Genomic DNA, 21,948 nt, shown 5'->3' with positions numbered 1-21,948 from the left:
CTTTGGAATAGAATTGATGAAATGGAGTCCAAAATAGGGAAAAGTAATTTAGGATCTAGAGAAGGTCCAGATCGGAGGATTGGGGAGGTGGTAGATCCAGAAATGAAAGGGAGGGGTGGTTGGTAGGGGCGGTATTGGATTTGGGTATTGAGGTTGGTAGTGACGGTAACGGTGGATACGCGAGGGCGCGGACGAAACGTGAGGCGCGAGTGGATGTAAACAACCCCGTTTCCCCCGCAACGGCCCGTTAAGTCACGGGACTGTCACGGGACCATCAGGAGCTAGCGTCACTGCGCCACACACAAGAGACTGTGGCTGTGCGAACCTGGAGAGGCTGTGACGGCGGTGAAGATCAAGTCACCTGATTTCCCTCCTAGAACTTTTTGCCCTGGTCATCAGTTCGAGCACGCCAGCCCGACGAGTTACGAGCGGAGAGAGTGTCGAGAACCCTGCTTGCAATTGGGCTTCGATACTGGATCTTGGGTGGGAAATCGGTTTTTATTCTCATCAATTGGCCCATATCCTAGTGGCTAGCCCTTCGACCAACCATGCTCCAACCCCGACTTGCCCTACAGGGCATTCGGCTGCCGTTCAGGTGTTTACCTACGATTCCGACTCTTCCTGTGCGCCGGTTTGCGACAGTCATCAATGAGCTAGAGACCCCAGCTGGCAAGACCTCTACTCCTGTATCCGACTTCAGCGCCTCTTTTGCTCCTCCCCCCACCCGCGACGCCTCCGGAATCCGGCTTCGCACATACACTCCTCGTACCCCCGGTGTACGACACTTGCGGCGGCCAGTTAATGACCACCTCTGGAAAGGCCGTCCCATTCATCGATTGACTTTCCCCAAGCGTGGTCACGCCAAGGGTGGACGTAACAACAGCGGTCGCGTCACAGTCCGCCATCATGGTGGTGGTCACAAGCGTCGGATACGGATGGTGGATTTCATGCGGACAGACCCTGGCCCGCACCTTGTGGAGCGGATCGAGTATGACCCCGGCCGCAGCGCACACATCGCTCTGCTTCGGAGCAAGGAGACCACCAAGTTGAGCTATATTCTTGCCGCGGATGGTATGCGAGCGGGAGACGTCGTGCAGAGCTACATGTCTGGTATTCCCGAGGATCTGTGGCAGAGCATGGGTGGAAGTGTCGACCCTGGTGTGCTAGCTGCTCGAACTGCCTGGCGTGGAAACTGTCTGCCTTTGCACATGATCCCGGTCGGCACCCTCATCTTCAATGTTGGACTGCGCCCCGGAAAAGGCGGCCAGTTGTGTCGAAGTGCTGGCACCCACGCCACCGTGGTCGCCAAGGGCAGTGACTCCCGACAGCAGGAGATCGAGTCTGATCAACCCGAGGAGGAGAAGAAGCCTTTGACCCTTCGCGAGAAGCAGAAGCAAGAGCGCCTGGCTCAACACATCACCGTCCGCTTGTCCAGCGGTGAGACTCGGCTCATCCACAAGGATTGCTGTGCTACTGTTGGTGTTGCCAGCAACCCCAACTACCACTACACCCAGCTGGGTAAGGCTGGTCGTTCACGCTGGCTCAACATTCGCCCTACCGTCCGTGGTTTGGCCATGAACGCCATGGACCACCCTCACGGTGGTGGTCGTGGTAAGTCCAAGGGTAACGTCGACCCGAAGAGTCCTTGGGGTATTCCGGTAAGCTCCTTTCCCTCCCTAATCGATCTCCTGACTATGAGCAAATTGCTGATCCGTGAATTCTTTCTTCATTGTAGACCAAGTCCGGCTACAAGACCCGTCCCAAGTGGAAGATCAACAAGGCCGTCGTGCACCCGAGACCGCGCAACCAAGGCCAACGCCGCCGCGGTTACAACTAGACAACCTCTGCCCTGGCATATCTGGATTTTGGGGAGAAATGGATCGTGTCGCCTTTCCCTGCTTTGCTCTTCGATACAAAAGCCCTTTTCCTCATCTTATACCTCATTCTAACTGCACATGGGATGGCTGTACGATATTTGTTTCTTTTATCTTGTTTTCTTGCCGTGTGTTCTCTATTCCGCCGTGCATCATCGGGGATTCTGTTTCTATCATCAGTTGGAGCTCGGGGCAGCGGGGGCAATGTATAGTATGAGGCCCACGGCCATTCGCATAGAAATACACCGTATTCAAGAAACTCGATCGATTATTGGAAATGACTTTATGGCTCTTAGGAATAGCCAATCAGAATGTTACCAATTAGCTTCTCATCTTCAGTACGAGGCACCGTAGTCCAGTGTACACGGTAGGGCGAGGGTGGACGGAGGTCTTCAGAGCGATAAGAAAGGATCGACGATACGAGCCACCCGATCTCTGCCAAGCCCGCCAGGCAGCGTCGTGGTGCGTACACCCACCCCCAGGGCCCCAGCGAGTCTTCACTGTCGATCGCCGAGTGTCAGACCCTGTATAGGCAGTGTAAACTAAATGGATTCTCCATAGTTTCCATTCGAAGCTGGTCGAACCCTTAAAAAAGGGGGCAGAATCTGGCCAATACAAATGGAAGACATGTAAAAAGTCTGGGCCGAAACTCCCACGGCTCAGCCTTCTCTCCCAAGAATACGAATGCGTGCCACCGTCATCCATAAGAACTCTTGCTCTGCATAATCCCCGTCCACGAGAGAGATCAGCAAGTCTGATAATGAAATCCGCTTGTATCTGACCTCCTGGGCCGATACAACGCCTCATCTCTACCCTCCTCTTTGCTCTGCAGGAGTCGCCCGCGTTGCGGTGATAAGCGGTGGGCTGTCAACCTCGTTATCGGACGGAATTCCACCTTTGCTCCTCGTGTCCGCTGGCGACTTGGCCAGCCATGGAGAACCTTCCGCCCTCTACGTTTGCGCCGGGCGCTTCCCAATATAATGTCGCTCCGGAATCTTCGTTCCAGGACTCGTCAGCTGTTGACAACAGCCATCTGATGGACGACGCGGTCGCTGGAGGCAGCAACTACGTTCCCCGACCCAAGCGCATCGCCTGCGTGGTTTGCCGCCGGAGGAAGCTCAGATGCGATGGGAAACGGCCAAGCTGTGGAACGTGCTCGCGCTTGGGTCATGACTGCGCCTACGATGAAGTGCGCAAGAAAAGTGGTCCGAAGCGGGGATACGTGAAGCAGCTGGAAGCGCGCTTGGGTACGAATAGCCTCATGTGGCGCTGTCGCATACCCTACGATAAGGCCCGAGTGGGAAACATTGCTAACCACTACCTCTTGAATAGCTCAAGTCGAAACCCTCCTTAAAGGCCAGGAGACTGATCCCGCGCCGCGAACCTCTCCACCTCAACCGCTCGAAACTTCTTTCTCAGCGCCTATCAACGATGACTCGATACTTGGCCTGCCGGACATCTCGAACCTTGGAAATGATATCGGTAGCCAGATGCCTCCGTCTACAACGGGCCTTGGGTCATCGAATCCGACGATGTTCGCAGGACCAACGATTCCACCCAACGATCCGTCCTGGGACTTGATCAGCTTGGGGCTGGAGGAGCCTCTTCCTACTCAGGATGTCATTGACGAACTGTGCGTGCGCCCTTCTAGAGAAATATAACTCTTGGCTAATCTTCCATACCTCTAGGGACAACCTGTTCTTTGAAAAAATCTACCCGATAATGCCCATCATCCATCGCCCTCGATACTATGCCAGCCTGAACCTCGCCCCTCACATGCGTCCACCTATCTGTCTGCGGTATATCATGTGGTGTCATGCGGCATCGGTGAGCGACAAATATTACTTTTTGCATCATCACTTTTATCAACGCGCTCGCAAGTATGCGGAGATGGATGAGATGAAGGGCTTTGGAGAGAATATCATCAGCTTGGCGCATTGCCAAATGTGGATTCTCACGGGCTCTTACGAATTTCGAATGATCTACTTCCCCCGCGCATGGCTGAGTGTTGGTAAAGCGACTCGATTGGCACTGATGATGGGTCTTAATCGCCTGGACGGCAATGGACTTGATGTCAAGCAGTCTATCCTTCCACCCAAAGATTGGACCGAGCGTGAGGAACGTAGGAGAACATTTTGGATGGCCTTCTGCACCGACCGGTACGCCAGTATTGGAACTGGCTGGCCCATGGTCATCGATGAAAACGATGTAAGTTACATTTTGGCTTCAGTTTCCGTTGTCTGTGAATGGTGATGACTGACTGTGGTAGATCATGACGAACCTCCCAGCCTCCGAAGAGTCTTTCCTGAAGAGCAAGCCGCAGCGTACACTTCGACTGTCTGATATCATTGCCGGTGAAGGTGTATCAACGCTGGCTCCATTTGCCTGTGTCTGTGTTTTGGCCAATCTGTTTGGCCGAAATCTCAATCACATTCACCGACCCCAACCGCAAGATAATGATCATGACCTCAATGGCGAGTTTTGGAAGCGCCACCGCAGTCATGATAATATCCTGCTCCACATTGCACTTTCCTTGCCTGAGCATCTTCGACTCCCAAGCGGTATGGATGATGTCAATGTCATCTTTGCCAACATGAATATCCACACATCCACTATCTGTCTTCATCAAGCGGCAATATTCAAGGCCGAGAAGAATAAGATGCCAAGCCAGATCGTCACCGAGAGCAAACGGAGGTGCCTTGTGGCAGCGAATCAGATCTCGAGTATTATGAAAATGATCAGCCACATAGATCTAACAATCGTAAGTCTGCCCTGACCGTCTATCGTGCGGGACCAGCTTAGCTAACCATTGGCAGTTGAATCCTTTCATGTCTTTCTGCCTCTACATCTCAGCGCGAGTCTTCGTGCAGTACCTTAAATCTCGCCCCGATGACTCTACAGTTTACTCCTCTCTGCAATTCGTCGTTTCGGCTCTCAACGCGATGAAATCCAAAAACCCATTGACAGAGTCCTTCCTTGTTCAACTCGATGTTGATCTTGAAGGAACAGGAATTCGGGCTGTGGATAACACGAAGGCTAGTTCCGGTCTCAGCCATGTTGCTAAAGCGCTGGTCAGTCTCCTCTACCCCTGATTTCACGCGTCTTCTTCGGGGGGTTGAGAGTGATTGTTTTGTCCTAACCCCAATTAGCAGTCTTATTGTGCCGACAATACCGATTGCACTCCTATATACGTTGTTGGCCAGTCACAAGGTAGTGCCGCTCCAACCGAATCCCCGCAGGATAGTTCGAAGTCGAGAACCTCTGCCCGCTCGTTCTTGCCCGGCATGACCACCTCCCTCCCCAGTCGGCATAGGGACTCACCAATTGTCGACTCTGAACGAGGGCCGCTGGGTAGTGAATCGCAACAATTCTTCCCCCACCATATGCGAACGAACGGAATTGTTGAGGTAGCCGGCCAAGGAGTGGTTGATGGGGACATGGACTTTTCGCCCGATTTTGGCCTGGGCGAAAGAAATCCGCCTTCGGACCACCCCACACCATCAACTTTGAACTCATCCTCTAATACATCCTATTCCATGTCTGGAATTGACAACCCGTCACCCGGTAAAAAGCAACCGAATACTACCTCCACCTATCCATCCTCAAGCTCCGCTACATCCGTCGATAAAACCCAGTCCGCCCAGATCTCTCCTGTTACCACAGAGTCTTCTCGGATCATTGATATGAACAATATTGCTGGTCAGGTGTACCCGGCTAGCTCCACTGGGCCGATGGGAGCTGCGGGGGCTGCCAGCATGTTTAATATGGCCAGTCGCTGGGACATGCCTACCCCAGGTCAGGATCTGAGTAATCTTGACTTTGAGAACGTCAACGTGGAGGCATTCAGTGATGCTCAGTGGGCTCAAATTTTGAACACTGAGAATGGCCCCGGCTGGGAGAATTGGCGGCCCTCGTGAGAATCGACGAGGTTGAGTTCCGTTACTGGAACATCCTGCCAGCGATATTGATTTCTTCTGGTGACTGAGGACATTGAATGCAGCCAACTTGGCGTGGAAGGTTGAACTGCCATATGGTGCACTCATTGGATGATTGTCATGCTCCGAGCCGCCTCTGTGGTTCGCTAAGGGCACAAAGATCGAAACCTGCCCTGGACCCTCTTACCCGAGTGCCAAATATGGGCCCAGGGCTGAATACAGCACGAATGTCAGCTGACTGGCACTAAGAAGAGAGCCAGATATCCGTGGACGGCCACAGATCTCCACTTCGCGCCGTGTATTCCTACAACCCCCAAGATTCAAAATGGTGGGAGGGCTATGGCTTGGCGCTTTGGGTGTCTTTTGCAACGACTTGATGATGATGAACAAATACTCCTCTTTTCTACTAATTCCTCTCTTCTCTGACTTGATTTTTCTAGGCCATCTCCATTCAAGAAGACTATGTTGATAGGATAGTTGTTACATATCACGCAATATAATCCTGTTAACTCATTTAGATTTTCCAACATTGAATATTTGGGAATCGTAAAACCACTGTAATCCCAGGGCTATCAATCCCTAGCAACAGATCTATCAGGGCCGCAGAAAATGACGCAGCCCTGATCATACACCCAAGCTCACAGGCCACCACCAGCAGCACCAACAATCTTCAGACCTCCGGAACCACTGCCCGGCCCATCATGGGTCGTCGAGTAAGCCAACCAATATCTAGAGGGGTGCCACGCAACAGCGGGAACACCCACATTGGCGCTAGTCGTGGGTATAGTATAGACACTTTCACCCGTTTCTGCATGGAAAATCTCCAATCCATTTCCACCACAGAAGGGCTCATCACAAGCGCCGCAGATAAATCGGCCATCAAAGCTCCAACTAACGCCGCGAATTGACCCGCCGTTTTCACTGGATAACGTACGGCGACAAATCCAATCCGTTGTATCCCATAGAGAAATCAAAGCGTCGCTACCACCCACGGCCAGATAGCGGCCGGTAGGTGCTAGTGATATAGCCATGCAGGAGGAGGTGTGTGCGTGGAGAGTATGAAGGATATCAAAAGAAGGGTACGACATTATCTTGACTGTGCCTTCGCCGGTTGTTGCGAAGAGGTGTAGGTCTGGGGAGGTAGGGGTTGCGACATGGTTGGAGAAGGTAGTGGCGTTGGTTTGGATAGGTTGCGGGTGTGGTGTGAGAGCTGTATATGTCGAAGCGCTAGGTTTTGAGCCTCCGAATGAGGATACGCCATTAGTAGCAGTACCATTTGATAGGATCGTAGGTGTAGACGGCGACTGGACTGAGATGGGGATCAAAGTGTCATCCTAGATATGGAAGACAAAGAGTTAGCGATGCTAGCAGCAACGTCACTTCAGGGAACAGCCGGGACCTACCTTCCTACCAACGACCATTGTACTCCCATCTGCTGACCAGGAGAGCGTAAAGGCCTCGCCGCCGACATCTAAGCGGCTCACACATGTCTTAGAGCGCACGTCCCAGAAGCGCACCGTCCCGTCTGTCGAACAGCTTGCTAATTCCGCATCTCGTACTGGGTTGAAGAGAACTTTCTCCACGCCGGCCGAGTGTCCGCGAAGTTCCGTCGAGTATTTAATCGCTGGGCGTTCGGGGTTCCATATACGTAGCGTGCGATCCGCGGAGCCAGTCGCGATTAGCTGACCGGTAGGGTTCCAGGCCAATGTCCGAATGCTGTTGGAAAGCACCGTCAGTAATGACCCGAATAACAATCAGAAAACAACTCACGTATGCGAACCTGGGCCCTTCGCAGCCGGATCATAGTAACTCTGAGTCTTGACGCCTCCAAAGACAAATGCGAAATGTTCCTTTGCGAGGAGATCGCGGCGCGGCGCGGGCGCCATGGTTGACAGTTCCTTTAGCTTGCAGCTGCTGTAGAAATCGGCGCCTTATTTATAGTCCACCTGCATCAGCGACCGCAGGAATTGTGGATTGAGAGATTCAGAGAGTAATGCGGGCTTGAGCTCATGACGTTTTTGAGGGACCGCGATCTCGCCGCAGCTAAGATCGTCCTGAGGCGGAGAGCCATTGATGCCTCAGGCATGAACAATCACGGTCTTTATCTATGGAAAGACACGTCGACACGACGATCGAGGAAAGGTCCACGACACTTTAAACTGTCAAGGAAATGAATTTAACATGTGACCGAAGCCAATGTTTGAGTGTTTTCTCATATATCCACATCGCGTCGCGAGCTGGTCACCTACTAGGTCTGGACTGGTCCAAGGAGCAGACAGGATCGATATTTGAAGAAATATAACGTTGTCCTCTCTAAATAGTCTTTGACATGATTCGTTTGCCTATGGTAGAGTTCTGCTGTGTTTCCCTGGAACATGGTTGGAAAGAAAGCCATGCTTGTATGGAGCAGCATCGAATATGCCCAAATAACCAATGACTCTCTGTCATTACGAGGATCTTCTGTTTCTCGGTGACCCTAGATAGACTAATTCCGACTTTCTAAATAAGCATCCAAGGTTTAAATTATAATTATTCCAGCCCGCGTCCTGGGTGTTGGCCTTTGGACGACGTTGACCACCGATGACTTCACAGTACAGTTTGGGTAGAAAAAAGATGGCTCTTCCATTGCAGTTCTCCTTAGATAGGTACACTATTTTACAGATGTTTATAAGAGTACTGTGTGATGGAAGTCATTATTGTATATTTCAGGCTCTAGGTGAATTCGCGCAACAGTCATCCCTGAAATGCAATGCCAGATCAGGTCCAGGTCTGTCTGCACCGCATGGAAAGCATGATCCATAAGATCTACCTTGCTCTATCAAGTTAAATCGAGTGTAGACATTGACTGCATTCCAATAATACTTGCCCGCTAGCCCCAATGCTCTCGTTGTGGGTGTGATGTTGAGATCATTGGAGCCTATCGATAAGGCGAGCTTAATCAGACCTCAGTCTCCGCCTCGCGTTGCGCCTCCACAAATTTCTTGCCGCCAAATCTCTCGTCAGGAAAATGACCTTGTGATCATCCACAAAGATCTCTCAATCCTCGTGCCTCGCGAGAATCAAGTGAATTGGCATGTTCGACTTCACCGATGACGCGTCCGGACGCGAAAAATGCTACACTACAGTCTCCCAGCTACCTAGTTTCGTTGATCCGAAACAGGTGCCGAGTAAAAAGTCACCATTTTCTGCTATCTTGAGCCATCCCTTTGTGCATACGGTAAGATCCATTGTCTCTGGAACCGAATTGAACAAACTGCATATGTTGACCTATATCGACAGACCGAGATCATTCTTCCAGAAAATGTTTACACAGACATTCAGACGTCATTAGACAAGCTGAATCAGCCTCAATCCGCTCGAGTGTTTATGTCACCCTCTGATCTCTTAGAGCATGAATTTTTCAACACATACATAAAGACTGGTATCTTTTTTTTTGACCGTGTGCTTTCAAAATAGTTTCTGACCGGGATTCCAGGAAATATTCTCATGATTTCCGAAGGCCGGGCAGGGTCTGACAATGTGTTCACCCTACACGATGGTTAGTCTCTTGCACCATCTCTGACGCAGGTCCCGTGTGAGTATCGAGGCTAATTTTGTTTCTCACAGGAATCCTCAAGATCGAGCTCGGAAGGGAAACCTTCGAGCGCACAGGACTCACCGGGAAACCCATCCGAAGCGGTGGAAGAAAGCACGCCAAGGAGAGATTTTGTACGCGCAACACTCCCTAGATCTACATGTGTCAAGAAAAGCTAATAATTTTGACAGTAATCGAGCTAAACCTTCGTCTTCCCTCGATGCTACACGGCAAGAAAGGGTTTGACCGGATCGTCTGGGCCTTCAAAAATGTGTTGAATCAGTCTCTGGCTTGGCTTTTTTGCGACCTGGAGCCCACCTCGGGAAACCAAGGTTGGTTTTTCGTTCTATCTGAGTCGGACAAGTGGACAAATACTAACCAGGGTTAAAAGACACCAAGCCGATTCAAAAACAGAATCCGCAGATGATTAATTCCGAGGTACTCAAATCCAAGTTGGGTCAAATTTCCACGCCGCCTATGCAAGGATTAGTATCAAATGACATGTCCGAGGCAGATATGCAGGAAAGCTGCGGCGCTTTTGCTGAATGGATTGCCATGGTCCAACTGGGGTCACCCCGTGTTTCAGCTGGAGATGACGTCGACTCGTACCTGAGTCGCTACAGCGTACCAGGAGTTGATGCACCTAGTACCGCCAATTTAATTAGCCTGAAGTGGCATGGTCTGATTCCCGCAAAATGGATCCTACAATTGCTCTTATCTCTACTGTGAGTTCCATACCCAAGTTGGAAAATTGCTGAGAAGATGTGGGTGGTTCTTACTAACATGGCCCTGAATTGGGCGCGGGCCCAGATCCCGTACTTCCAGCTCTAGTTCTAGCCCTTCGTCGGCCTGGTTCGTTCTTTCCACTTCTGCACTGGAGAGACAAGTCGTAGAAGGAAGGGATGGTTATACGATCGCGGTTGCTTCAAACATTTACTCCCAGGTAGCATCCTGCGGAAACGAGGGCGAGGTATCTGAATCTAGCAACCGCTATGCGATATGCTGGGAATTTGTTGGGGCGACTACTGTCGAGACTTGAGGAAGGACCAGGACCGTTTACCTTTTCAACCATGGCAACGTGACCACCCGTTATACAAAATAGTGTCGGCGCTGAGCTGTCCCAGCTGCAATTGATTGCATTTTGACATCATACGAAGCCATAAAACCCGAGAACTCCCTCTTTCTTCTTCCCTCTTTGTTCCTCAACCCTCTCTCTCTTGAATCCGAAGATCAACGTTCCTTCTCTAGCCTCGCTCTCCATATCGCTCCCTTTCTATCCCTGGTCCTCTCGCTTCTCTTCTCTCGCTTTACTACCACTTTGCTGTATCTTGCTCCATGTCTTCAAGACCAGCGGGAAGCAGCATGGAAGTTAGCTTTCCAGTCTTTATCAGCGGGGAAATCGATCCGATGCACCAAGTCCATTCAACCCAAGAGGGCATGCATCAAAGTGACATGACCCTTGGCAACACCACCTTTGAATTCGAAGAGGAAGAATCCGCTGCCCTATTCTTGGCTTTTCATGGCGAGCTTTGTGAAGCACCTGAACTCGACACCGGGCTTCCCATCAGCAATATCTCTGAACAACCAACAACTGTTGTGCCGCTTGCGACACTCATTGTCAATGATCATATTTCTGACAGCACCACTTGCAATTCTGTGTCAAACGATTCGGCCTCGGAGAGCAAAGAGTCCGCCACTGGCCAATACACCCCACCAACTCCTGTCTGTGATTCGCCTTCTCCCGGGCCAGCTCTTGACACACCACCAGCACCGGCGCATGTGAATAAACACGACCAACTGCAAGAGCCACGAGATCCAAGCACACCAATGATGGTTAACATTTTAGCTCAAAATATCCATGAGGAATGGGTCAGACTGAATGATTTCTCAAGCACATCACTTCCATCTCCTGCAGACTTGCTTATGGACGATCGTCGGGTGGAACCCCCTTTTGAACTGGCGATGTATCACCCAATCCATTTCCATGGACATACACCGATGCTTCGCCCGATAGACTTTGGCCAATTCTATCCGCATCTCATGTTCTTCACACCCATGGGTTACCCCCCAACATACCCGGTTCCACGCCCGGTGCCGCAACTTCCTCCGGTATCGAACAAACGATCATTTCAATTTGTTGACCCCGAGATACCTCAGAATTTTGTGGCCAATCCTAATAATCATGGCCGCTGGCAATACGACAGACAAGGCAACCGGCACTACCTGAACGCCCCGAAGAGGTCTCGTACAGATTGATTTCTTGAACGCACATCGTCCTTTACTTGCTTGATGTCTCTTTGCTGAGGATTGTGTGAGCTCGATTGCTTGATTGCTTGAAACGGTGTTCATGGAGCTCATCACTGAGGTCTTTACATTTGCTTACTGTGGGTTGACGTCTCTGTATTATTATTCGTTTCAGACGTCCATGTACGAAATGAATCCTTTTAGTTGTCGATAATAGATCCTCAAGTGACCACCCTCTAGTAACTCTCGGAAAGAGCAGCCAGTTTTATGAATAGGGCTACATATTCCCATAGAGCGTATAATCGTGAGTCCTTACTGAAGATCATATTCAGTATCAAGCCTGATTCAATAAAATTAGAGTCATTGACATCATCCGTAGAATCCAGCGTCTCTCTTGAGCTCGCAACTTGAAATAGTGTCTAGACCTCAATATAGCTCACGAAGACTTTCTTCTCAGCATCAGTTCCCACCCATACCGAGCGCTGACCGTGAGCAAGTACCCAGGTCCTATCGCTTTGACGCCAGAAGCTGAGCTGGCGCTCTGAGATGATGAAACTAGCTGTCTTTGTGGTACCAGGCATGATATACACATCATCAAATCCAACCAGAGTAGAGATGGCAAATTGATAACCAGGAAATTTGGACCCGGCATCTTCTGGTGGACCAATATAGATCTGGGGCACCTCCACACCAGGTCGAGAGCCAGTGTTTTTGATGTCAACAGAGACCTGGAAAGTGGATCCAGACTTCTTTTTGATGACTAGTTTGCTGTATTTGAAAGAGGTGTATGATAGCCCATAGCCAAAGGGGAAAAGAACGCTAGTGTTCGTGGCCAGGTACCATCGGTAAGCGGAGTTAATACCTTCCGAAAATATCGCAGTCCCATTCTTAGTAGCCATGCGCTCCGGATACTTTGGATTTCTCGTGACAGTGTCATTGACAGATTTTGGATACGTGATCGTCAGTCTGCCTTGAGGATTACGGTCACCGAAGAGGAGTGAAGCAGTAGCACGGCCGCCTTCTTGGCCGGGATTTCCCATCCACAGAACCGATGAGACTTGGTCCAGCCACGGCATTAGGACAGGGTCAGCATTGTTGAGAACCACGACCGTCCTGGGGTTTATCGCTGCAATTCGCGTTATGAGCTCGTCGAACCCATGTATAAGCTGCATTCCCACGTCTGCGGGGCTGTTGGCATGTGCAAAAACAACTGGCACCTCAACGCTGGATACAATCCTCTCTGCATCACGCATATTTTGCTCTCGCTGGGTTGGCGTAACCCAATTCAGGCGCACCTCTACCGGGTCCCCAAATACTTTGGTGACACTGACAGTGATATTGTGGAGGCCAGCCGTAAGATAGACGTCTGTCCCAACTTCATCCCATCCGTCTGGAGCGGCAAGAGGTGAGCTCCAGGGTCGAGCTCCACCATCCCCCAGTAGCCGAAACCCGTCAAACTCGGTTCCATTGACAGTAAATGAATGAACGTAGAAAACGCCCAGATAATCCGAATTGTTCAGTCCCCCACCGACGTGAGGGAAGCGTCGATGCAGAGAAATGCGGTAATAGCCGGTCTCATTTGCTTTAAAAAACCCAGCCCAGTGATACGAAGAGTTTCCCAGCAAAGCTGATTCTCCAGAGAAGTTTATCTGAGAATCGACTGAAGTTTTCCCAGCCGAGTCTGTTCGAAGTAAACCATGCTGTCCATTGTCTTGTACCAGACAATCTGCTGGAATTATGCTTCCATGAACATCAACGCCATTTGATGTAAGAATGTGGTCATTGCCAGTGATCTGCTGGATTGCCTCTAAGGGGCTCTTGAGCCGAGAGGGGATACCATATGCTCGCTCGGCAAATCCTGCGCCATGGTTGTACTGGAAAGCAGCTGGGCCAATGACAGCAAGCTTGGAAATATCTTTTGAAAGAGGGAGTACTTCATCATCATTCTTCAAGAGAACTCCAGATCGGCTAGCAATGTCAAACGAAATCGCAGCGGACTGCTCAATCACCGACTGTGGTAAGGGATTCGGCACCATGTCGAGTGCAGTGCGATTTTGGCCGATTAACCCAAATCGATCGTAGGTGGAGAATATTTGGCGTAGAGAACGATCAACGTAGATCTCCGACAGATTGTGATAGAGATATACATCGTCGTACAGAGGTGTAGTATAATAGGCGGCAGATCCCATCTCCCAATTCAATCCAGCTTCGATACTTGGAGCCGTTGAATGCGTGGCACCCCAATCACTCATAACAATGCCTTTGAACCCAAAGTCGCCACGTACAGTGAGGTTCATGAGCTCTTGATACTGGCAAGCAGGCACTCCATTAATTTGAGCATAAGAGCACATCATAGTGGCAACTCCGGCGTCCACTAGCGCTTCATGAGGCTGCCAGTATACCTAGTGGAGTACCTGTAGATCCACTTGCGAATTTGTGTCACCACCACTGGCACCACTGCTAGATGGGCCTATCTGCTTGGTATTTGCCATTGTTCCCTCCGCCTGGATGCCACGAACAGCCTCAGCTCCAAGCTGGGCATTCAAGTAGGCATCTTCCGAATAAGATTGCCAGGAGCTTCCATCAAAGGGGTCACGAAGTAGATTTACGCGAGGTGCAAGAGAAATACCTTTAAGAGGTTAGTTTCAACCCTAGAATAGGCTGTCCAGGGCTTAGCTTACCGGCTTTGAGTAATCGGGCCTCCAAGCCAGTGACATGGCCTGCGGTTTTTGCCATTAACCTGGACCAAGTCGCAGCAACATTGATCTGGCTCGGAATAGCAGTGGCATCCTGAACACCATTTATTCCGCTTTTTATCATTTTCGTCAAACAAGATCAGCCATGAAGGGTGGTATCAAAGAGAGCTTACGCCTCTCCATCAGCCAACTGGAGGGGAGGAATCCCCAGTCGAGGCACCCCAGTCAGATATCCAGCATAATTCTCACTTCCGGCATAATTAGCTCCATGCAGAAGAGAGATCTTCTCTTCTGGTGTCAACGCCGCGATGATTCTATCAATCTTGCTACTATCTGGGGGCGATCCGCCTCTGTCGATGCTAACATGAACGCCCACGCCAGGTGTAAACACAAGGGATAGGGTTAGAAAAGCAAATTCAAGGAACCACATAGCAGCGTTTTCTATGGGTAAACAAACGATTCGCTCGTTTCTTTGGGCACCGTCCCGAATCCTCCATCTTAATATATGCAAGTCCCACCATTCCGCACAGCCTTAGATTTGTCGCATGTAGACCCCACCGGAAATAAGGAACGGCATAGCAGGCGGCAGTTTTGAATGTTCTACAGGGATATATCTGTCCTATGATTCAACATTTTGAGTACTTCTACGCAAGGGTCCCACCTCCACTCCCTCGGATTGTGGGGAAGCCGCGGGGATAGGAGCGCGGAGATTGACCTATGGCCAGATGAGGAAAGGATAACACCGTGCAAGGTTGCTTTGCATTAGCAAAAAATAACCGAGAATAGTGCATTGTGGGGGCTTCAAGACCCCTAAGCAGCGGGTTCTTCGCTTCTCTCCCGGAGGAGGATTATGTAGGCACAGGCACTCGAGTAAGACTGGAAGCCCTAAGTAACCGCTCACGTGCCCATATTGGCATTGCCGGAAATGTAAGAGATAGGTGATACTGAACATAAAGCTAGTCAATGATTATTTTACACTGCATGTAGCTATAGAATTTTGCTTCGATTTGGTGGCAGGAATGCAGCATATGTTGGGATCCCCGGGTGCTACTTGAATCCTGCTGCCCTCGCCCTTGAGGTCTTTGATTCTTTGATGACTTCTTTGGCCGTTCGACCAGCTAGTTAGCTTATAAGGCTCTGGCTGGCCAGCTTTCATTCTTCACTATCTTCTCATCTCTCAATACACACATCTCTCTATGTGCTCTTTTCCTTCCTGCATCGCGTCGTCTCATTCCAGGTATACCTATATTTTCAAGGCATTGAAGACGCTCATCTTCCGGATCGTGAGAAAGGAAGGTAGAACTTCTCTAGGTATACATTATAGTTGAAAACTCTTTGAGAGTCGCCTGGTTTACTAGGAACTTTCAATCCCATTGTCATCAATATTCTACTTCCTCATTTCGGTCCAGTACCTAAAGCAATCATCCTTCATTTTCCTCTTCTCAATCGTCTACAGGCTAGGTCCAGGAGTCATATGCATATTAACCACGTCGCAAACAGTTTTGAGCACCTCCATCATGCAGCTCAAGCCTTACGCCGACATAGCACTCATCAACGCTATGTTATCAAGCGCTACAGCAGAAGACGATTTTGACAAAGCACAGGCCACCGTATCAGCAATTCTCCACTACTACTTCCTCATCGCAGACGGCTTCCTTGTCACATTTCACAGTGGGACCCCACAGAAACTACCTCACTACTTCCTCATCCGACGAATGGATAAGAACGAAGAAGAGATAAGGTTATGGGCTGTGCTCTTCATGCCCAAAGAGGGTGAAAGCACAGACTGGGTCGACCAACTTTATCAAATGCTGCAAACCGGAATTCCAGGGATTCCAGAGAGAAGATTTCGTTTCGAGAAGAGCAATCTGAACAGACATGGTATGTCCCGTGAATTACAATCTACTCACTCAATATACAGGCGTATGCGACAGGTACTCATGCAGAACACTCTTACTATCTGGGTCACAAGCGCAGAGAGTCACTCGAGCTCAAGTCAATCTAAATAACATGGATCGAGTTTTAGCGGACTGCGAGAAGGAATATTTGTGAATACGCAGGGCCAAAAAAGGGCTATTTGGCGGAATCACCACGAGCTTATTTGGGAACTTCAGAGATTTCAATGCAATTCCATTCTCAACATCGAGCCACAGGTACACATGACAATCAAGAGACAAGTAGAAATAAGCCTGTACCAAAACATTCACCGAGCAATATGCATGACCGTATTCACCATCCATGCTATGGACAATAATCGCACCAAAGATTGAAGGCGACCAGTAGTTTAAGGTAAAGTCCACTTCAATGCTTTTGTCAACCAGCGATATCATCCACCAGGTTCTGAAGAATGGGTCTATTGCCCACCACAGATTCACCATTGAAAAGCTTGACACCCCGCCTTGCAGGTTTCTTACGTCCTGACGAAGGCTGTCGAGAGCCCAGAGGACTAAGAGGCTCTCTGGACGTAGACTTTTTCCTAGGACCGGGACTCATCTTGCTTTTTGTGGATTTAGGGCTCCGGGCGGCATTTGGAGACTGGAATGGCATCTGAGTAGAATCAAGAGCGGCAGAGTGGAAGACATGTTTCTCGGCTGCATCTGGGGGAAGGTCATAGATCCAGCCCTTTCCTTCAACCAGACGAACATACTTGCTCAGGAGCTCGTTGCCGTCACGAAGTGTTGATTTGCTGCCAATCACAAGGAGCTTTGTCCGAGCACGAGTGAAAGCAACATTGACTCGTCGCCAGTCACGTAACAGATCTCCAACATGGTTCTCAGCATTGCTCCGAACACAACTGAGGATGACGATCTCTTTATCGCGGCCCTGGAACTTATCAGTGGTATGCATTTCGAGGTCGGGAGAATAGTGACGAAGGCTCTGGCGCAGAAGGGAGAGCTGGCTGCGATAGAAAGTGATGACACCAATGTCTCGGGCAGGAATACCGCAAGCGATGAGTGCCTCCACGAGTTGAGTGCACAGCACAGCCTCCAAATGATTCACAACTCGTTGTCCTTGCGCTGATTCGAGACCCGATGCCCCCAAAGTATCCGTGTTGACGAGAAGGGTCTTAGCAGATGGCACCAGAAGGTCATTAAGCCAACAGCGTCCATGGCCAGCGCCAAGACATTTTCCTTGCTTGGATTGAGTGGGATAGAAGCCATCGGCATGGAACTGATTTAGGGCCTGTATATTTGGAATCTCCAGCGAGCGAGCTGCGACCTGTGGCGTGCCGCATTTCAAGCTACCAGAATAAATGAGAGTGTTCGAAAGAAGCATTATGTCCTCGCACATGCGATATTGATGCTCCAGATTGACAACCGAGTCCGGCTGAGCGTCTGAAAGCAGTTTGAACAAGCTAACATCGAGACCTCCTTCCTGAGCAGCCTTGTTCTGCACCAGCGGGGGAAGTTGATAATGATCGCCCACAAGAATGAAGGTTCTTGCCATGCGGATGGGACCAAGGCACACTGGGAGAGTGATTTGCGACGCCTCATCAACAATGCAGTAGTCGAAGATTCGCTGGTTGAAGATGTTGTGGTTGACGCCCAGGCATGTCGTTGCCACAACTTGCGGTTTCTCGTACGAGTCCTTGAGCTCTTCAAGGGTCTTCTTTGGAACTGCCGCCAGGTCTGCAAATTGTTGCACCTCTGGATGGACCTTCGTGGTTGCACCAATGCGTAGCATGCGGATATTATCATCGCGAATCTTCAACAAAATATTATCAACTGCAGTGTGGGTGTATGAGGTCAGAAGAACGCTCTTTCCCTGCGCGACTAGAGCTCGGATGATATGGGCGATGGTGGTAGTTTTGCCGGTGCCGGGCATACCAAGGACTAGTGCGTAATCCTTGGCATTCATAACTTTATCGATCGCTTGCTTTTGGTCCACATTGAGGCTTTCAGCATCCGGCAGATTGTATGCAGAGGATGCTGTTTTGAAGACAGGTGGCTGGCCTGCGATGATGAGTCGTCGCAAATGCCTTGACTGGAAGAGATCTTTGTCCATCATGCAGATCAGGTTGTTTCGGACAATGGCCATGCCGTTGCTGAACTCGTCCTTATCGATTCGATAAACGATTTGTTCTTTGGGGTCTTTCAACTCGGAGAGCCCACTACTCCCGATCTCCATGATTCCCCTAAAGGATTGATTCGAAATCGCATCGAAACCGACTGTCTTTGCTCTCGCATTCTGTAGCCTACGATCGACAGCAACCGTGACGTGCGATGTGCTCACGTGGGTTACATAGCCGTTGGCGAGAGCGAAATGACCTTTCTCGTCAGAAACGACTACAGGCTCACCAACTGAAATCTGCGACTCCGTAAAGGAGAAGCCCGGGGATGCTTTCCGCTTGTGAAATGTGTACCTGAAGCGGTTGATTTTGGTCCCACTTTCGTCCTCGTGTGCGGTTCGCGGATCGATCACGACATCTCCAAAGCAACGACCTAAGGACTCACGCTCGTCACTGAGCAAGGTCCATAGCTCACGTTTGAACTTGATCAGATTTCCTTCCTCTTTAGTCAAGAGCTCATCCCATTTACGGAAAAAGTCGCGGTCCGCTTGGTTAAGGTGCTGGGTAAAAGCTTCAAAGTCGTCACCAAGGGCGCTTGTCCCGCCACTGCCATCCTCTGCCAGCTTGTGGTAAATAAGGCACGGTGTCTTCGCATAGCATTTATTACACATCTGTGCCTTTTTGAGCATCGGTGGAAGTTGCATCCTCTCGCGGATATACCCTGCCAATCGGTTTCGCACTTGAATCATTTGAACAAGCTCGTGACGAATACCACGAATGCTCAGGGTCTTCGAGAGCTCAAGGTAGTACAGGAGACCGAAATTCACATCGACATCTGTTGAGAATTAGACAAAAACAACACTACACAACATGACGCTCCTAGCACTCACCATAGCGATCCGAAAGGAGAAGCGTGTAAAGAGCAGTTTGGGCTCTATGTCCCTGATTTGTGTCCCTCTTTCCCGTCTTCAGCTCGAGTGGCACAACGAGATTCTTCAACTTTTCTTTGTCTCGGCAGGCAACTTGCACGGTGGCATCGATATTGCCTTTGAGTCCATACATTGGAGACCAAACATGCTCTTCGACCTCAAGCAACTTGTTGATACTCAAATTGAGCTTTGCACCATTGCGGTCTTCAACGAGAGAATTTACCTGGCGAATCATCAGAATTAGAATTGCCATAACGTTGTGAATGCTCATACCTTCGGTTTGGCTTGCAGAAAGACGTCTGCCCAGGCCTGCACCTGAGGGATTTTACCCATTATGGTCTCAACAGCTTGATGCATAGTCATGTTAATTGTGTAAAGCTCTTCAACATGATTCTTGAGAACCTTTTCGACCAGCAATCTCATTGAGTCTAGATCCCACTGATTGGCCATCAGCGCTTCCTGGAAGACCTCGTGAAAGATAATTCCAAATGCTTGTGGTTGCTCAATCTGGCCAAAAGCCTTGACACGATCTTGAAGCACAGCACGGCGCTGACAGTCTACCGAATCCGCGACAACAGTAGCAGAAATCAGATGATCCGGATGAAGAATGATCATGTGGTTGGTGTTGTCTACGACGCAATGGCCAGCCGAGTCGAAGTCTCCAACCAGATGAATGAATGAATCTTTACTACAAGGAGTGTCAACCCACGACTCCCGCAAAATGATGACCTTGCGGGCATCGGTCTTCTCGTCCTTGACGGATAGCACCTGCATTCGTGTCAGCAGCCTCGAGGCTTTCGGAGTAATATGAAAGATGGCATACCTGCTCAGGCTGTGTACGTCCTCGTGAATTGACATACGTGCTCTCTGCGGTCTCCACGACCTGGTAACGCTTGATAGCTTTCCGAGAATTGAGACTCTATTGTATTCATCGTCTTAGCATACACCTAGGTATTACACCACTAAGAGTGACCAACGTAGGCTGCGTCTTCACCGGTCTGTTTCATAGTCTGTTCGATGGCATCCAGGTCAAAGTCGTCATCGAACTCATCATCAGAGAGCGCAGTAGTGCCACGCGCTGGTCCCTGCGGTGATTTGGTTGGAATTTGAGTGGCAGAGTCGATGGATAGTCCATCCACTTTCCGCACAGGCTGGGAATCCACACTGGCTAAATTTGATGGATTCATCGGCTTGGCATCGCATTCCGCGAGGGCGTCCTCAAAGTCATCATCAAAGTCCCCATAGTCGTCTTCAAAATTGTCAGTGTCGTCAGGTTTCGTATCGTTATTCATAAGGGTTTGCATGGCTGGTGGTTTCTGGTCAGTCATTGATTGGAATCTTGGATGACTAGATTCAAGCTTCTCTGCGGCTAGATTTGACCACGCTGAAGAGCCGAGTGAGTCAAATTCAATGCGATCAGCCACCGAAGCAACGAAGGGGTCCGCTGCGGCATCGGCAAAGTCCATGAAATCTTGATCAAGATCATCGTCCCCAAATTCAGACTCGGAATCTTGAAGAATACCACCTCCCGCAGTCTTTGAATTACCAGTAGTCTTGCCAAGAAGAGTCTCTCTTGCAGCTTCAGTATCTCCTAGGCCCTTTCGATCCATCGTGGGGGATGATGAGCGACATCTTTGCGCGTCCATGCGTTGTCGCAATGGAGAAGAATTTGACGGGCCCATTTCGACTTGCGGGACTGGGTGGAGGCTCTTCTCAATCTTTTCAAGAAGAAAATTGAGTCGTGATGATTTGTGCTTTCCCGAGTCCAGAACATTGCTAGTTGTGCGAGAGAAAATACCTCGGCCTGAGCCCGGCTCCAGCCGATTGACTCGTCTTCGCTTTGCGCGAGATGTAGGCCATTCAGCAGCGCAGCTGATTGATCGCCTCAGGCCGGATGAATCTCGGCTTGTTCTACCTGATGCCGGGGTTTGCGGTGATGAGGAAAGTAGATTTGCAAGACGAGGTGGGGGAAGGTCATCGGTGCCGTCGACCATATTCTTGTCCATATAGTTATTCCATAGCTCGGCCGCCAGATCATGCTGGGGTGTCTTGAATAGAGCCTGGATTGACTGAAGATCGAGGGGTTCCTTCTGGGCTTTCTTGGAGTTTCCATTGGTGGGAGAACCAGCAGACGACGAGCTGTGACGCCGCTTTCTTCGACGATCTGCGGGTGTCTGAGACGATGCATCTGGATTTGAGCTGGCTGGAACATGCTGCCAGATAACATGATCAACCGGGGTTACCTCCGGGCCTGGCGCGGGGTCAAAGGCATCTTCGGCATTGCTGATCAAGTCCGCGAGAGGTATACGGTTCCCCGGTGTTTGAGGGCATTCTTTGACAGGTTTGGTATCCTCGTTTAATGGCACTTCTTGAGGCGGAGGATCTTCTTTATCTGCAGATGTTTGCATTGGTTCCACCACTCCATTCAACCATGAACTTTGGTTCTCCTTGTTGTTATGCGCGGCTTTCGTCTCATTCTTCGAGTTCGTGGTATCAGGCGCCACAGTTTCTTCTTTGTAGCGGAATGCGTTTAGTTTCGTGCGGGAGTTTGAGGAGATAGGGTAAGAATTATTGTTGTTGGTTGCCATGATCTCAATTCGATTTCATCCAAAGGCTTTCTTCTTAAAGCGGGTAATGATGCATTCTCGGCCTTCTATCAGCAAGGTTAGCAGCGAAACGCGAAATGA

The 21,948-nt window shown here is 50.0% G+C and overlaps 8 protein-coding genes across 8 annotated transcripts; 5 read left to right on the top strand and 3 right to left on the bottom strand.

The window, feature by feature from the left end:
• Window positions 1–548: 548 nt before the first annotated feature.
• N7458_005293 (mitochondrial 54S ribosomal protein uL2m) lies at window positions 549–1,837 on the top strand (the record flags this gene model as incomplete). The annotated part of the gene is made up of 2 exons (XM_056908675.1): window positions 549–1,658; window positions 1,736–1,837. The coding sequence occupies 2 exons, from the start codon at window positions 549–551 to the stop codon at window positions 1,835–1,837; spliced, it is 1,212 nt and encodes a 403-aa protein (XP_056767293.1).
• Window positions 1,838–2,805: 968 nt separating this feature from the next.
• Window positions 2,806–5,791, top strand: N7458_005292 (putative C6 transcription factor Prf; the record flags this gene model as incomplete). The annotated part of the gene is made up of 6 exons (XM_056908674.1): window positions 2,806–3,121; window positions 3,207–3,507; window positions 3,563–4,082; window positions 4,144–4,635; window positions 4,691–4,945; window positions 5,024–5,791. 6 exons carry the CDS (start codon window positions 2,806–2,808, stop codon window positions 5,789–5,791), a joined length of 2,652 nt encoding a protein of 883 aa, XP_056767292.1.
• Window positions 5,792–6,447: 656 nt separating this feature from the next.
• Window positions 6,448–7,695, bottom strand: N7458_005291 (uncharacterized protein; the record flags this gene model as incomplete). Its single annotated transcript, XM_056908673.1, has 3 exons — window positions 6,448–7,143; window positions 7,213–7,525; window positions 7,580–7,695. The coding sequence occupies 3 exons, from the start codon at window positions 7,693–7,695 to the stop codon at window positions 6,448–6,450; spliced, it is 1,125 nt and encodes a 374-aa protein (XP_056767291.1).
• A 1,187-nt stretch (window positions 7,696–8,882) lies between these two features.
• N7458_005290 (ribonuclease P protein subunit p40) lies at window positions 8,883–10,422 on the top strand (the record flags this gene model as incomplete). Its single annotated transcript, XM_056908672.1, has 7 exons — window positions 8,883–9,026; window positions 9,089–9,230; window positions 9,285–9,347; window positions 9,416–9,517; window positions 9,575–9,715; window positions 9,775–10,108; window positions 10,221–10,422. The coding sequence occupies 7 exons, from the start codon at window positions 8,883–8,885 to the stop codon at window positions 10,420–10,422; spliced, it is 1,128 nt and encodes a 375-aa protein (XP_056767290.1).
• A 413-nt stretch (window positions 10,423–10,835) lies between these two features.
• On the top strand, window positions 10,836–11,639 carry N7458_005289 (uncharacterized protein; the record flags this gene model as incomplete). Its single annotated transcript, XM_056908671.1, has 1 exon — window positions 10,836–11,639. One exon carries the CDS (start codon window positions 10,836–10,838, stop codon window positions 11,637–11,639), a length of 804 nt encoding a protein of 267 aa, XP_056767289.1.
• A 407-nt stretch (window positions 11,640–12,046) lies between these two features.
• N7458_005288 (Fn3-like domain-containing protein) lies at window positions 12,047–14,753 on the bottom strand (the record flags this gene model as incomplete). The annotated part of the gene is made up of 4 exons (XM_056908670.1): window positions 12,047–13,936; window positions 14,042–14,256; window positions 14,309–14,436; window positions 14,497–14,753. 4 exons carry the CDS (start codon window positions 14,751–14,753, stop codon window positions 12,047–12,049), a joined length of 2,490 nt encoding a protein of 829 aa, XP_056767288.1.
• Window positions 14,754–15,840: 1,087 nt separating this feature from the next.
• On the top strand, window positions 15,841–16,328 carry N7458_005287 (uncharacterized protein; the record flags this gene model as incomplete). The annotated part of the gene is made up of 2 exons (XM_056908669.1): window positions 15,841–16,204; window positions 16,270–16,328. 2 exons carry the CDS (start codon window positions 15,841–15,843, stop codon window positions 16,326–16,328), a joined length of 423 nt encoding a protein of 140 aa, XP_056767287.1.
• A 308-nt stretch (window positions 16,329–16,636) lies between these two features.
• Window positions 16,637–21,849, bottom strand: N7458_005286 (bifunctional ATP-dependent DNA helicase/ssDNA endodeoxyribonuclease DNA2; the record flags this gene model as incomplete). Its single annotated transcript, XM_056908668.1, has 5 exons — window positions 16,637–19,167; window positions 19,223–19,484; window positions 19,535–20,029; window positions 20,085–20,180; window positions 20,239–21,849. The coding sequence occupies 5 exons, from the start codon at window positions 21,847–21,849 to the stop codon at window positions 16,637–16,639; spliced, it is 4,995 nt and encodes a 1,664-aa protein (XP_056767286.1).
• Window positions 21,850–21,948: the final 99 nt, after the last annotated feature.

Source organism: Penicillium daleae (genome assembly GCF_028827525.1).
Source record: "Penicillium daleae strain IBT 16125 chromosome Unknown utg000005l_segment0_segment0, whole genome shotgun sequence".
Classification (NCBI taxonomy): domain Eukaryota; kingdom Fungi; phylum Ascomycota; class Eurotiomycetes; order Eurotiales; family Aspergillaceae; genus Penicillium; species Penicillium daleae.
The sequence above is the reverse complement of the archived record's forward strand: the minus strand, read 5'-3'. Positions and strand labels throughout refer to the sequence as shown.